This window comes from Hemiscyllium ocellatum, chromosome 8, assembly GCF_020745735.1.
Source record: "Hemiscyllium ocellatum isolate sHemOce1 chromosome 8, sHemOce1.pat.X.cur, whole genome shotgun sequence".
NCBI lineage: Eukaryota > Metazoa > Chordata > Chondrichthyes > Orectolobiformes > Hemiscylliidae > Hemiscyllium > Hemiscyllium ocellatum.
In genome coordinates, this window is record NC_083408.1 from 105358338 (window position 1) to 105372877 (window position 14540).

Here is a 14540-nt window from a genome sequence, read left to right on the forward strand (position 1 = left end):
TAAAATCCAACTTCAATACAGCTTCAGGTATCAGTAATTTAAAAAAAATCACTGCCAGAAACTATCGGAGAAGAGAACTGTAGTGATTGTAATGAGATCATCCAGGTGGATCTCATAGAATATGAGTTCCTTGATTTGGGCTGTTAATATGGTCCAATCAGGGAGAGTTGGCTGACAGATAAGAACATCAGACATCCTGTTAGCTCTGATGGCTGGCTCTGAGGGAGCTGGGTCAGTGACAAGGACATGTAAATAAAGGGTGACTTGCTGATGGGATGCTGGGTTCTATGGAATTATTTCAAGAAGAGCTTTTGGTTTTGAGCCTGATCAGCTAAGTGTTTGATTTTAAGACTTATAGAACTTCTATATCATCATCTATTAATTTTTTTGGTAAATCTATAATAGTCTAAGTGAGCATGATGTTTACACTGAGATCTCTCTCTTGATTGACTTTTGATATTAAGGATTCATATAAAGTTATCCCAGAGCAGTATGACAGTGCTAGTAGCATTTTTGAGCAAAAATGTTTGTTCTTAGGTATTTTCTGTATCTGTGGATTGTTGAAGGGGCAGAACTGGGAACCAAAGCAATAGTGAGAAAAGGCTGAGGCTGGTACAGTAGATAAGGGGAGCATGTCAAATAGTCAAGGCAGACAAGAACTTGGCAGAGAATAAGGTAAGGCTGATAAATTAAACTGCATCTACTTAATACAAGAGGCCTGACAAGTAAGGCAGATGAACTTATGGCACGGTTTGGAAATGGGACTGGGATACCATAGGAATTACAGAAATATGACCAGGAATTGACAGGGCTGGCAGCTTGATATTCCTTAATATAGATACTATGGAAAAGATAGAAAGCGAGGCAAGAAAGGAGGAGGAGTGATGTTTTTGTTTAGGCCTAACATTATGGTTGTATGTGGTGTGGATATTTCTGGGGGATTGTCCAGTGAAGTTACATGAGTGAAATAAGAAAGGGATGATCACCTTGTTAAGATTGTATTATGGACCCCCTAATAATCAGCAGGAAATTGAAAAGCAAACATGTAAGGTGATCTCAGATATCTGTAAGAATAATAGAATTGTAATATTCGGGGATTTTAACTTCCAAACATAGATTGTCATTGTGTTAAGGGCTTGGATGAGGAGGAATTTGTTAAGTGTGTATGAGAAAGCTTTCTTATTTAATATGTGGATGAACCTGCTAGAGAAGTAGCAATGCTTGGTCTTCTGTTGGGAAATAAGGCAGGGCAAGTGACTGAGGTGTCAGTGAGGGAGCACTTTGGAGCAAGTGATCATAACTCTATTAGCTTTAAAATAGTTATGGAAAGGGGTAGAACTGATCAGAAAAACTAGAGTTATAAATTGGAATAAGGTTATTTTGATGGCATTAGACATGAAATTTTAAAAGTTGACTGGGGGAGGCTATTCGCAGGTAAAGGAACAGTTGGGAAGTGGAAGGCCTTTAAAATGCAACAAGAGTTCAGAGACCGTCTGTTCCTGTCAGTGTGGAAGGGTAAGGCTGGTAGGTGTACTGAATGCTAGATACTAGAGAAATTGGGGCTCTGGTCAAGAAAAAGGAGGCACATGTCAGATATAGACAGCTGGGATCAAGTCAACCCTTACAGGAGTATACGAGCAATAGTACACTTAAGAGGGTAATCATGTGGGCAAACAGGAGACATGAGATAGCTTTGGCAAATAGAATTAGGGAGAATCCAAAGATATTCGATAAGTACACAAAGGGAAAAAGAGTAACTAGAGAGGGAATATTGCTCCTTAAAGATCATATGTTTAGAACGTTCCATTGGCTCAGCTATAACTGTGCCAGATGCAGTAGTGCCAACTTTTGAGTCAACAGTAAAAACGTCAACTGGGAAACAAATGGATAGTACTTGTCAGTTGAATTCGCCTGCATGTGTAACCCATTCTTTGTATTGTCTTTTACCAAGAGCAAGTCCTGACTGAACTGGTACTGCAAATGGCTAACTCATGCTAAATGCCATCTGGATGCTCTGATAAGATTCTTAATGGTAGCTCTTCATTGAAGGAACTTAATTAGGCAACATCTCATGAGTGGCTGTAAAAAAAAGAAAGCTTGTATTTATAAAGGGCTTTTCACTCCCTCAGGATGTCCCAAAGCACCGTACAGTCAATAAATTATTTTTGAAGTGTCTCTCTTGTTTTGTGGGAAACCAGTTTGCACATTTCAAGACATCACAAACAGCACATAAATGAGTGACTGAATGATTAACTTCTGGCTGATGTTCATCTTATGTCAACCTTGACCATGAGCACCCAGACAGGATCTTTCATTGGATAGATGGTACCTCTTCTAGTGCCTTGCTCCCCTGTTATCCAAGTACGTTGTGTTTGCAAGTCTGTACTGGAGTTTGAATCCATGACCTTTTTTGACTTAGCGTTGTGTCAGCTCACCCACCTGGGTCAGGATGATATAAAGGTAAAATGCTGTGGATACTGGAGATCTGAAATAAAAACAGCAAGTGCTGGAGAAGTTCAGCATTTGCGGGGAGAGAAACAGAGTTAATGTTTTGAGTTCAAACAATGTTGTTCGCAACTGAAACTGGCTGAAAAATGATGGTCTTTACATTGTTCTGGAGGTGGAATGAGTGGAACAGATGGTGAGAATGCCCGGAACAGATGGTGAGAATGCCCGGAACAAAAGGCAATAGGAGTGGCAAAGGAGCAATGTAGATTCAAAATATGTGATAGAACATAGAACATAAAACAGTACAGAACAGGGCCCTTCACCCCATGATGTTGTGCCAAGCATGATGCCAGATTAAACTGATCCCTGCTGCCTGCCCTTGGTCCACATCTCTCCATTCCTTGCATATTCATGTGTTTATTGAAAAGTCCCTGAAGTGCCCCTATCTTATCCGCCTCCACCACCACCCCTGGCAGTGTGTTCCAAACCCCTACCACTCTGTGTGTAAAATGCTTCCCCCATCACATCTCCTCCTCTCAGCTTAAATGGTGATGCCTAGTATTAGGCATTCCAACTCTGAGAAAAAAACTTCTGACCGTCAATGAATGTTAATGAGTACGAATGATAGGTCGTGAGTAGAAGAAAATAGGTCAACTCTGCTGAGGGCAAAGCCATGACATCAAGGCAATTTAGAGGGGAGGGGTTGTAATTAAAATGGAGGACCATGTTCATGGTCTGAAGTTGTTGAACTCAGTGTTAAGTCCTGAAGACAGTAAAGTGCTTAAGTCGAAAATTTGATGCTATTTCTCCAGCTTGCGATGGGCTTCACTGGAGCACTGCGGCAGAGCTGGGATGGAAATAATGGCAGAAGAGCAAATAGTGTGTTGACATGGCAAGCAACTGGAAGTTGCTGTTGTTCTTACAGCCTAAGCAGAGCTGTTCCATGAAGCAGTCACCCAAACTGCATTTGGTTTGGCCAATGTAGAAGAGATTGCACTGTGAGCAACTGATACTTATGTTCACTGGAAGAACTCAATACCTGTATTAATGTTGGATGTTAGGGAAACTCACTGTTTTGGTTTTACTGTCTACTGCTGATGGTTCTGCTGATCATTGCATCATAAACCAATACTGTAGAGCAAGAGATTATTATGTCCATTCAGTCTGTACTGGCTTTTTTGAAGGTCAGTGAGAAGTACACAGTCCATACTCATTGAGTTATATAGGATATTAAGAGAAAGTAAGGACTGCAGATGCTGGAGGTCAGAATCGAGAATGTGGCGCTGGAAAAGCACAGCAGGTCAGGCAGTATCCGAGGAATAGGCATATCGATGAAGGGCTCCTGCTCCTCGAATGCTGCCTGACCTGCTGTGCTTTTCCAGTGCCACACTCATGAATTATACATGATATTGCCATATTATCTTATTGCTGCTATGTAGAGCTTTTATAGGATAATGTTGTATATCCTTTGCCTCTAAATGCAAGTTTTACAACCATTAATTATTGAAAAATCAATTAATACATTTTATAATAACAGGTTAATGTGCAAATAAAGCAAATGCACATTCATTTATATGAGATATAGGTGTCAAAACTCCTTCAAGAGCTCACAAGCGCATCTATTTGTCTTGCTAAATCTGGAATTCTCAAAGAGCTTTGGTTTGCTGTGTTGTTTATTGATTTAATCCTGTAAGAGAAATGTGGGTACCATATATCATGTTCTTGTGTGTTGTTGACATGCAAGCTCATTGAATGGTGAGGTTAACTGCAACCAATTGTTGCACATGGCTTTGTTGTCTCAGCTTGTTTATCTCACTCTGGACATTCTACACAGGAATACTTACTGTCTTCCTCCCATTAGTAGTGCATGACCTGGTACAGCCATTGTTGTTGCCCTGTGGGCATATATCTTATGTTGACAGAGGCTTACTTTATTATTATTTAATCTGCTACGCCATTACTCTCAAAATCACTTGGCTGTAGCTGTTTAAGCCATTCATGTGGGTGTCACTGACCAGTCAGCATTAACTACCTGACTCTAACTGTACATACTTGAGAAGGTGATGAGGAGGTCTTTGTAATGTACATACACTGACTGTTAGGGAGTGCTGTTGGGAGGGAGATCCAGGATTTTCACCAAATGGTGATGAGAAGCTGACAATATGTTTCCAATCAGGATTTTGTGTGACTTGGAGGGGAATTTGCAGGAGCTGGTGTGTCCATGTTCCAGCTGCCCTTATCCTTCAAGGCAGTGAGGTAAGGGATGCAAGTGCATTTTAGTGAGACAAGGTGCACCAGCTTCTGATGGCAAAATGTTAGGTTCCAGTCTGTTAGGTTCACTATTGTCCTCACTCACATTATAAAAGGGGTTGAGATATTTTTCTTACAACTGTGTTGATGCACATGCTTCATTGTTGGACAGTTACCTGTAAAACTATTGCTGGTTCTTGACTTCAGCCATTCATTGACAAGTCATCATTTTCATCTTTTAGTGCCATGTTCAAATCTTCTCTTTGTAAGTACAGCAATGCTGAGATCATTTAGAATTGTGGTGGTGTGTTAATTTATATAATAATAAACTACAAATTAGGATGGTGCTTGTTTGGATTCTGGAAACTGCAGTCTAGCACCTCTTACAAGTACAATGACAACCTTGCACCAATATCCAACTTGTGCAATTCTCCAAGCTCCAGTCCTGCTCAGCTGCATTAAGCAATGCTGCTTGCGGGTTTTCTTCATTCTTACTCATACCTGCTTTGAAGTATTCATAGTCCATGATTCGTTCTGAGCACCCATAACTCTCAGGACTTTTTCTGATCACTAATCCCAACACTTGGAAGAAGGCAGGCAGGGACAAGGTAGGACTAATAAATTAAACTGCATTTATTTCAATGCAAGGGGCCTAAACAGGGAAGGCAGATGAACTCAGGCCATTGTTAGGAACATGGGACTGGGATATCATAGCAATTACAGAAACGTGGCTCAGGGATGGACAGGGCTGGCAGCTTAATGTTCCAGAATACAACTGCTACAGGAAGGATAGAAAGGAAGGCAAGAGAGGAGGAGGAATGGTGTTCTTGATAAGGGATAGCATTACAGCTGTGCTGAGGGAGGATATTCCCGGAAATACATCCAGGGAACTTACTTGGGAGGAACTGTGAAATTAGAAATGGATGATCACCTTATTGGGATTATATTATAGACCTCCTAATAGTCAGAGGGAAATTGGGAAACAAATTTGTAAGGAGATCTCAACTATCTGTCAGAATAATAGGGTGATTATGGTAAGGGTAACTTACCAAACATAGACTTGGACTGCCATAGTGTTAAGGGTTTAGATGGAGTGGAATTTGTTAAGTGTGTACAAGACAATTTTCTGATTCAGTATGTGGATGTACCTACTAGAGAAGGTGCAAAACTTGACCTACTCTTGGGAAATAAGGCAGGGCAGGTGACTGAGGTGTCAGTGGGAGACCACTTTGGGGCCAGCGACCATAATTCTATTAGATTTAAAATAGTGATGGAAAAGGATAGATCAGATCTAAAAGTTGAAGTTCTAAATTGGAGAAAGGCCAATTTTGACGGTATTAGGCAAGAACTTTCAAAAACTGTTTGGGGGCAGATGTTCGCAGGTAAAGGGACGGCTGGAAAATGTGAAGCCTTCAGAAATGAGATAACAAGAATCCAGAAAAAGTATACTCCTGTCAGGGTGAACGGGAAGGCTGGTTGGTATAGGGAATGCTGGATGACTAAAGAAATTGAGGGTTTGGTTAAGAAAAAGAAGGAAGCATATGTAAGGTATAGACAGGATAGATCAAGTAAATTCTTAGAAGAGTATAAAGGCAGCAGGAATATACTTAAGAGGGAAATCAGGAAGGCAAAAAGGGGACATGAGATAGCTTTGGCAAATAGAATTAAGGAGAATCCAAAGGGTTTTTACAAATGCGTTAAGGACAAAAGGGTAACTAGGAAGAAAATAGGACCCCCCAAAGATCAGCAAGGCGGCCTTTGTGTGGACCTGCAGGAGATGGGGGAGATACTAAATGACTATTTTGCATCAGTATTTACTGTGGAAATGGATATGGAAGATAAAGACTGTAGGGTAATAGATGGTGACACCTTGCAAAATGTCCAAATTACAGAGGAGGATGTGTTGGATGTCTTGAAACACATAAAGGTGGATAAATCCCGAGGACCTGATCAGGTGTTCCGTAGAACTCTGTAGGAAGCTAGAGAAGTGATTGCTGGGCCTCTTGCTGAGCTATTTGTATCATCGATAGTCACAGGTGAGGTGCCAGAAGACTGGAGGTTGGCTAACGTGGTGCCACTGTTTAAGAAGAGTGGTAAGTACAAGCCAGGGAACTATAGACCAGTGAGCCTGACCTCGGTGGTGGGCAAGTTGTTGGAGGGAATCCTGAGGGACAGGATGTACGTGTATTTGGAAAGGCAAGGACTGATTAGGGGTAGTCAACATGGCTTTGTGCATGGGTAGTCATGTCTCACAAACTTGATTGAGTTTTTTGAGGAATTAACAAAGAGGATTGATGAGGGTAGAGCAGTAGATGTGACCTATATGGATTTCAGTAAGGCATTCGACAAGGTTCCCCATGGGAGACTGATTAGCAAGGTTAGATCTCATGGAATACAGGGAAAACTAGCCATTTGGATACAGAACTGGCTCAAAGGTAGAAGACAGGGTGGTAGTGGAGGGTTGTTTTTCAGACCGGAGGCCTGTGACCAGTGGAGTGCCACAAGGATCGGTGCAGGGTCCTCTACTTTTTGTCATTTACATAAATGATTTGGATGCGAGCATAAGAGGTACAGTTAGTAAGTTCGGAGATGACACCAAAATTGGAGGTGTAGTGGACAGCGAAGAGGGTTACTTCAGATTACAACAGGGTCTTGACCAGATGGGCCAATGGGCAGAGAAGTGGCAGATGGAGTTTAATTAAATGCGAGGTGCTTCATTTTGGGAAAACAAATCTTAGCAGGACATATACACTTAGTGTAAAAAATGAGGTCTGCAGATGCTGGAGATCACAGCTGAAAATGTGTTGCTGGTTAAAGCACAGCAGGTCAGGCAGCATCCAAGGAATAGGAAATTTGACGTTTCGGGCATAAGCCCTTCATCAGGAAGGTGGCTGAAGAGTTTCTGTGCAGAGGAGATGACCTGGGGGTGCAGTGAGAGAGAGACTCACTGAACTCCTTGTAGAGGGAGGAAGAGAGCTTCTTCAAGGAAGGCATCCTCGTAAGAGGATTTGCAATAGTTTAAAATCTTCGGGTAAAAAATGAGGTCTGCAGATGCTGGAGATCACAGCTGAAAATGTGTTGCTGGTTAAAGCACAGCAGGTCAGGCAGCATCCAAAGAATAGGAAATTCGACGTTTCGGGCATAAGCCCTTCATCAGGAATATACACTTAGTGGTAAGGTCCTAGGAAGTGTTGCTGAACAAAGAGACCTTGGAGTGCAGGTTCATAGCTACTTGAAAGTGGAGTCGCAAATAGATAGGAAAGTGAAGAAGGCATTTGGTATGCTTTCCTTTATTGGTCAGAGCATTGAGTACAGGAGTTGGGAGGTCATGTTGCATCTGTACAGGACATTGGTTAGGCCACAGTTGGAATATTGTGTGTATTTCTGGTCTCCTTCCTACCAGAAAGATGTTGTGAAACTTAAAAGGTTTCAGAAAAGATTTACAAGGACGTTGCCAGGGTTGGAGGATTTGCGCTATAGGGAGAGGCTGAATACGCTGGGGCTGTTTTCTCTGGCGTGTCGGAGGTTTACAAAATTATGAGGGGCATGGCTAGGGTTAATTGGCAAAGTCTTTTCAGTGGGGTTGGGGAGTCCAGAACTAGAGGGCATAGATCTAGGGTGAGAGGGGAAAGATATAAAAGAGACCTAAGGGGCAGCTTTTTCACGCAGAGGGTGGTACGTGTATGGAATGAGCTACCAGAGGATGTGGTGGAGGCTGGTACAATTGCTGCATTTAAGAGGCACTTGGATGAGTATATGAATAGGAAGGGTTTGGAGGGATATGAGCTGGGTGCTGGCAGGTGGGACTTGATTGGATTGGGATATCTTGTTGGCGTGGACGAGTTGGACTGAAGGTTCTGTTTCCATGCTGTACATCTGTATGGCTCCAAGTATACACAGCAAGGAATTCCTATTACAGCACCACCTTTTCAAGATGTACCCTAATTTTCCTGCTCCAAATTACCTGACTGATGAGCACTTTGAAGGTAACAACCTTCTCCTCTCATTGACTGTCGGTCTGCTGAAAATTGATCAGTAAACATTGAGCTATTCTGTGTGACCTCCTGAAAAGTTCACACCAAGAGATGTCCCAGGTAATACTGAATGCACTTAATAGTTTGAAACCGTCAAATATAGCAACCACTGGTTCTCTGCTCTCTGAATGATACCATTTATACAGATTACTAGTTTGCACAGTATATCAGGGAAATACAAATTATGTTGCTTCATAATATTCAAGACGGAAACTGATAGATTACTGGATATTAATTTCATCAAGTTATAATGTGGGGAAGGGACATTGAGGTAGATGATCAACCATGAACAAATACTGAGTTCGTGGAAATACTGTGTTGGAGCAGGCTCGATGAGCTGAATGGCCCACTTCTGTTTTTATGTTCCTAACTTTGTTGATAGAGCACTAATAATTATTCACACATTTCAAGCTTATTCATAGGATGAATTCAAACGATTTCGACCCAGTGCATATAAGGAGATGTTGGTGCAGGTGACTGAAAACTTAGCCCAAGGGGTAACATGTAAGGAACATATTAAAAGATGAAATAGAGGTGGAGAAGTTGTGAGATTTAAGCAGGGAATTCCAGAATCTCGATGCAATCACCAGAGAGATCAAAGAGCCAGAATTGGAGGAGTGCAGATATATCTGAGGTTTCCAGGGCTGAATATTGAAGAAACAGAAGCAGCCATTCAATAACATTGATTAGGAACACTCTCAAGTAGTCTTCCTGATTCAAAACCTTCAACACCTGAATGTGGCAGAAAATGTGAGGCTTTGTTTTATTTGGTATAAGATAGAATCCTAATTTTCCTGTCTATGTTGGATGCATATTTCGGATGTTATGGGCATTCTGTATGTAGCATGCATTTTGTATGCAGGAGAGAGGTTTCATATTAGTGATTTTTGAGAAGATTTGTAGTTCAGGTTGATGATAAAGTCTGTAGGTTAGCTCGCAGAGCTGAAAGGTTCATTTTCAGACATTTCGTCACCATGACTAGGTAACATCATCAGTGAGAGTCTCTGGTGAAGTGTTGGTGATATGTCCTGCCTCTCTATTTATAGGTCTTGTTTCTTACGGTGGGTGATGTCATTTCAGGTTCTTTTTTTCAAAAGAATCAATGTGTTTATTGATGGAGTTCTGGTTAGAATGCCATGCCTCTAAGAATCCTCGAGCGTGTCACTTTCTTTATATGTGCATACAGATAATCTTCATTTCTCTGATTACACAGCGGGATTTTGTAATATTTTTAAGGTGGTGGTTGACATTTCTTGTTCGTCTAGGGGAATCATGGGTTTTGGGGTAGCTGGAAATGTGGAATATGAAACACAAGCAAATCAGCCACAGTGTAATTGAATAATGGATGGGCAGAATGGTCCACAGTTACTGATTTGTTTATTCATATGATCATTGCTATAGGACCTCTTACGTCCACTTAAATAGCTAAGTCTCATGCATAGGTATTACTGCCCAACTTGCAGCACTCCTTCATTACAACATTGCACTGTTTGCCTGCATTATATGCTCACACTTGGTACTCACACTTAAAATTTGAGAGTTAAATGAATGCATTTTCTCCAGGTGGATCCGAGTTCCTATTTGGGAACCTGGAAGTGATCATGGGCATCAGATGTAGTCTTCTCAGAGGTAGTCAATTAGAATGCCACCTCAGGAACCCTACCCAGTTAGGGGTTGGCGGCCAGTTTCTGTTCAGTGTGGGCATTGCCAAGAAGTCAGCAGCAGTAGCATCAGCAAGACCATGGAGACATTGTTCAGTGGACTAGCAGCAGTCATGCTGCCAGGGCAACAGACTTCCAGTTGCATAGGTAGTGGTGTAGTGGTAATGTCACTGGACCACTAATCTGGAACCTCAGGATAAGGTTGTAGGGGCATGGATTCAAAACCCACCATGGCAGATGGTGGTATTTGAATTCAGTAACATTTGAAATAAAACACTCGCCTCGTGGCAACCATTGTCATTGCCTTAAAAACCCATCCAATTCACTAATACCCTTTCGGGAAAGAAACATACTGTACTTATCTGATAAGGCCTTCATGTGACTGCAGATCTACAGCAAAGTGCTGACTCTCAACTGCCCTCTGTGCATTTAGGGGAGAGCAATAAATGCTGGCTGAAGCACATCCCATGAACAAAAAAAAATAAAAAAAGATCCGTTTCCAGCAAGTGCTTGCAATTCTCCTTGAGGAGACCTGCACATTGTAGTTGGACACTGCAACTTCATAAAAGGCTTCATATGGCTCCAAGTGCGAACCTTCAACTCTGAAACCACTTTCCTTCAAAGTCCAGGCTCCTGACACACCAGGAAGCTGGTGTGCCTTTGGATAAATAACTACTTATTTTCACAACAGGGACAAGTTGCTCCATAGAATGTTTGCTATGTACCACAATCAGGCATTCAGCTCTCACCATGGGAATGTGTCATGGAGTTGCCCCGCTGTGAGTCAGTCATAAGATATCAAGGGATATGGAGCAAAGGTGCATCTTCCTTCATCTAAATTCACCACCAGGCAATGATGGCGGGTTTCTTTCCTTTAAGGACATTAGCTTTTACCACAATTGACAATGGGGTTATATGATTGCTATTAGGTGAGCTTTTTATTTAAGATATTTTATTGAAATCAAATTTAACCACCCTGCTGTGGTGAGATTTGAACTTGTGACATTTTAATCTTTTTGCTCAGACGCATGACTAGCTTTCCCGTAAGTGATGTCTGGTATTTGTTTCAACCAATCCCTATGATAGGATGTTCAGCATTTTCACCACTCTGTCGTGAATAGGAATCTTCCAAATCTCAGCTATATCTCTTTGTAACTACCTTGTATTTATGAGCTCCAGCTATGCTCAAAACTACAAATGAAACATTTATTCCGTGTCCACTCTGTCAAAATCTTTCGTAATTTTAAGAGCTCTGTCAAATTCCTCAGGCTTTTATTTGTGCTTCCTTTCCAAACCCATTCATTTCTGGTGTCATATTCTTTAGAGCTACTGAATTTTAAAATGATTCTTCATGGTCAGAAACCATCATATAATGCAATGTGTGATAAAATAAAAGGTGCTCAGCAGGCCAGATAGCATCTCTGGAGGAAAACAGAGTTAAGCTTTCAGTTTGACCTTCCATCTTCAGAGCAAAGGCCATCAGTCTGAAAGGTTGCTTTGATTTCCCTCCATACATGCTGCCTGATCTGCTGAGCTTTCCAGCCTTTCTTTGTTTTTAATTTCTGATTTACAGCATCGGCAATCCTTTGATTTTGTCTAAAATAAGAAGTAGATTGAGACAGCCATGCACACAGACTATCCACAAGCTTTGAGAACTGCCATCTGTATGCAAGTGATGAAGCCAACTTTTCTGAGTAAAAACACCACTGATGGACAGCTGCCAGAGAAATCATCACTTTGCTGCTCCCCTTCTCCTCCTTTCTTATTTACTGATGCTGAAAGGCCGGCCAGTGTTTAATTGCAGACTCAAATCAAGAGTGAAAAGTGCTGGTTCTGAACAGAGACCTGACCATGACATTGCTTAAAGTTAGAAGACTATGCAATCTGAGTTCCGCTTTGTAATTGTGCTTCTGCTGGTATACTGCTTTCTACTGATGGAGTTGATAGACCCAGAAGTGTCAACCGACTCGGGATGGGATTTGGCTGTCATTTTATGCAGGCTTTATTTTTTGCAGACTTTCTCCGACAGGCAAGACTTTAACTATTCAAAACTATCCTCCAGGGGAGATGGTATTGTAGCAGTAAAATCCACAGACTGGTAGTCTATAGGCCCAGGCTAATAGGGAGGTGGGTTCAAATCCCTCCATGCTCATGGACTTTGAATTCAATTAGTAAACCTCATTTCAGCAATGCAACTGGAAATCATTGACTGACATAAAAATCCCTCTGGCTAATGAATGTCTTTCAGGAAAGAAAACTGCTGTCCTTATCTGCTTTGGTGTACATGTGACTCCAGACCCATCACAAAGTGCTTGATTGTTAATTGCCTCCCAATACGGCCCTAACACGCCACTCAGTGCAAGGGTAATTAAGGATGGGCAACAAATCCTGACCTTGCCTGTGACTCACACATTCTGTGAAAAATTCAAGAAAAATAATTCATGTTAAAATAGGGACTGTCCTGATTTTCAATTGGGGTTGTCAATGCTGCAGGATTGACTTGTAGGCAAAAAATATAGGCCTTTAAGAAGTATTTTTTTTTGGTCTGGTGTACGTGTGACTCCACACCCATCAGAGTACTTGATTATTAACTGCCTTAAATTGTTTCTTAAATTTTTTAAAAGACATTTATTTATTGATTTGAAAAGCTTTAAAGACAGACAGAAAGGATGATTGACAAGGAGGGAATGCTCAAAAAGTGACAGGTCATGTGGTAAAAGCTCAGGAATCTGTTGAACCAGAATTCTGCCGCCTTCTGAAGGCATTGAAACCTGACTAGATGACAATTCCTCTCAGGTCTCCAGTTCCTGAGATGCTGTCATTTATGCCACGGCTTCTTCAGAAAAATATCACTGGAATGGCAGTCAAGCAAGAGAAGGAAAGAGTTTGACGCTTGCTCTGAAATAGTTACTGAACACAACAAAATAGAATCTCATGTCACATTCCATATTTCGTTCTTTTCTATATTGCAGATTTCTCAAAATCTGGGGAAGATGTACAGCGAAATGATCTTTGTAAACGGCTTCGTGCATTGTGACCCACATCCTGGCAATGTGTTGGTCAGAAAGTCCACTCAAACCAACAAAACTGAAATTGTTCTGCTGGATCATGGATTGTATCAGGTAGGCTTCGACTCTGTTGGGTGTTTTTCTGTGTTGCCAGGCGAGATATGGCTGATGTTAGAAGGCTGTGGGCTCAAGTCTTCCATGAAAATCTGAATGCATCATTCAGGAGGTTTTCGTTCGACCATCATTGGTAACCATGCCTCTGCTTGCTTGGATCCTAACTTCTTGAGTTTGCTCCCTAAAATCTCTGCTCCCCTTTTTTTCCTTTTACTCTGTTAAGGCACTCCTTATCAAAAACAGAAATTGCTGGAAAAAGCTTACCAGGTCTGGCAGCATCTGTGGAGAGAAAGCAGAGGTGGCATTTCGGGTTCAGTGACCCTGCTTCAGAACTCCAGAATACATCTCTCTTTTATCAAGTTTTTTCTCATTTCTCCTTATGTAGCTCAGTGTGCAGAACAATATAGATATGAGCAACCATCATGCTCCTTGTGAAGACAATGTGTCATCTTCACACTAGACATACCCTATCACATTTGTGTTGCACTGTACCTCTGTGCTGAATGGAACTGGGTGTCCTTGAGGCTCACGTGGGCCAACAATAGTTTCAGAATTGTACTCAACCACAAGCTGTAATCTTTGGCTTAGCATAGACCCCATTATCCCATTTACCATCAAGCTAAGGGATGAACCATGATTCAGTAGAATGCAGAAAGGCATGCCTGGAGCAGCACCAGGTTTAGATAAAGGTGGAGTGCCGATAAACCTACAACAAGGTCTACTTGGGTGTCAAACTATTTAAAACAGCATGCAATAAACAGTGTTAAGCGATCTCATTTGTAGCCATATTTAACTAGAAGTACCAAATGGATGATCCACCTCGGCCTCCTTTTGAGGCTCCCAGCATCACAAATGCCAGACTTTAGCCAGTTTGATTCACTCCATGCAATCTCAAGGGTATCCAGATCCAGCAGTCACAGTCTAAAGGTAAGAGCTAGGCCATTTAGGACTGAGATGAAGAGGAATTTCTTCACCCAAAACTGTAGAATTCTCTAACACTGAAAGTGATTGAGGCCAAAGCCTTG

General features: G+C 41.6%; 1 protein-coding gene across 1 annotated transcript in view; it reads left to right on the plus strand.

The window, feature by feature from the left end:
* The window catches only part of adck1 (aarF domain containing kinase 1), a 581459-nt gene that overhangs the window by 395174 nt on the left and 171745 nt on the right, over positions 1–14540 (plus strand). The window contains exon 8 of the mRNA XM_060828581.1: positions 13366–13515. Coding sequence (XP_060684564.1) covers positions 13366–13515 — 150 coding nt within the window. The remainder of the gene's footprint in view (positions 1–13365; positions 13516–14540) is intronic.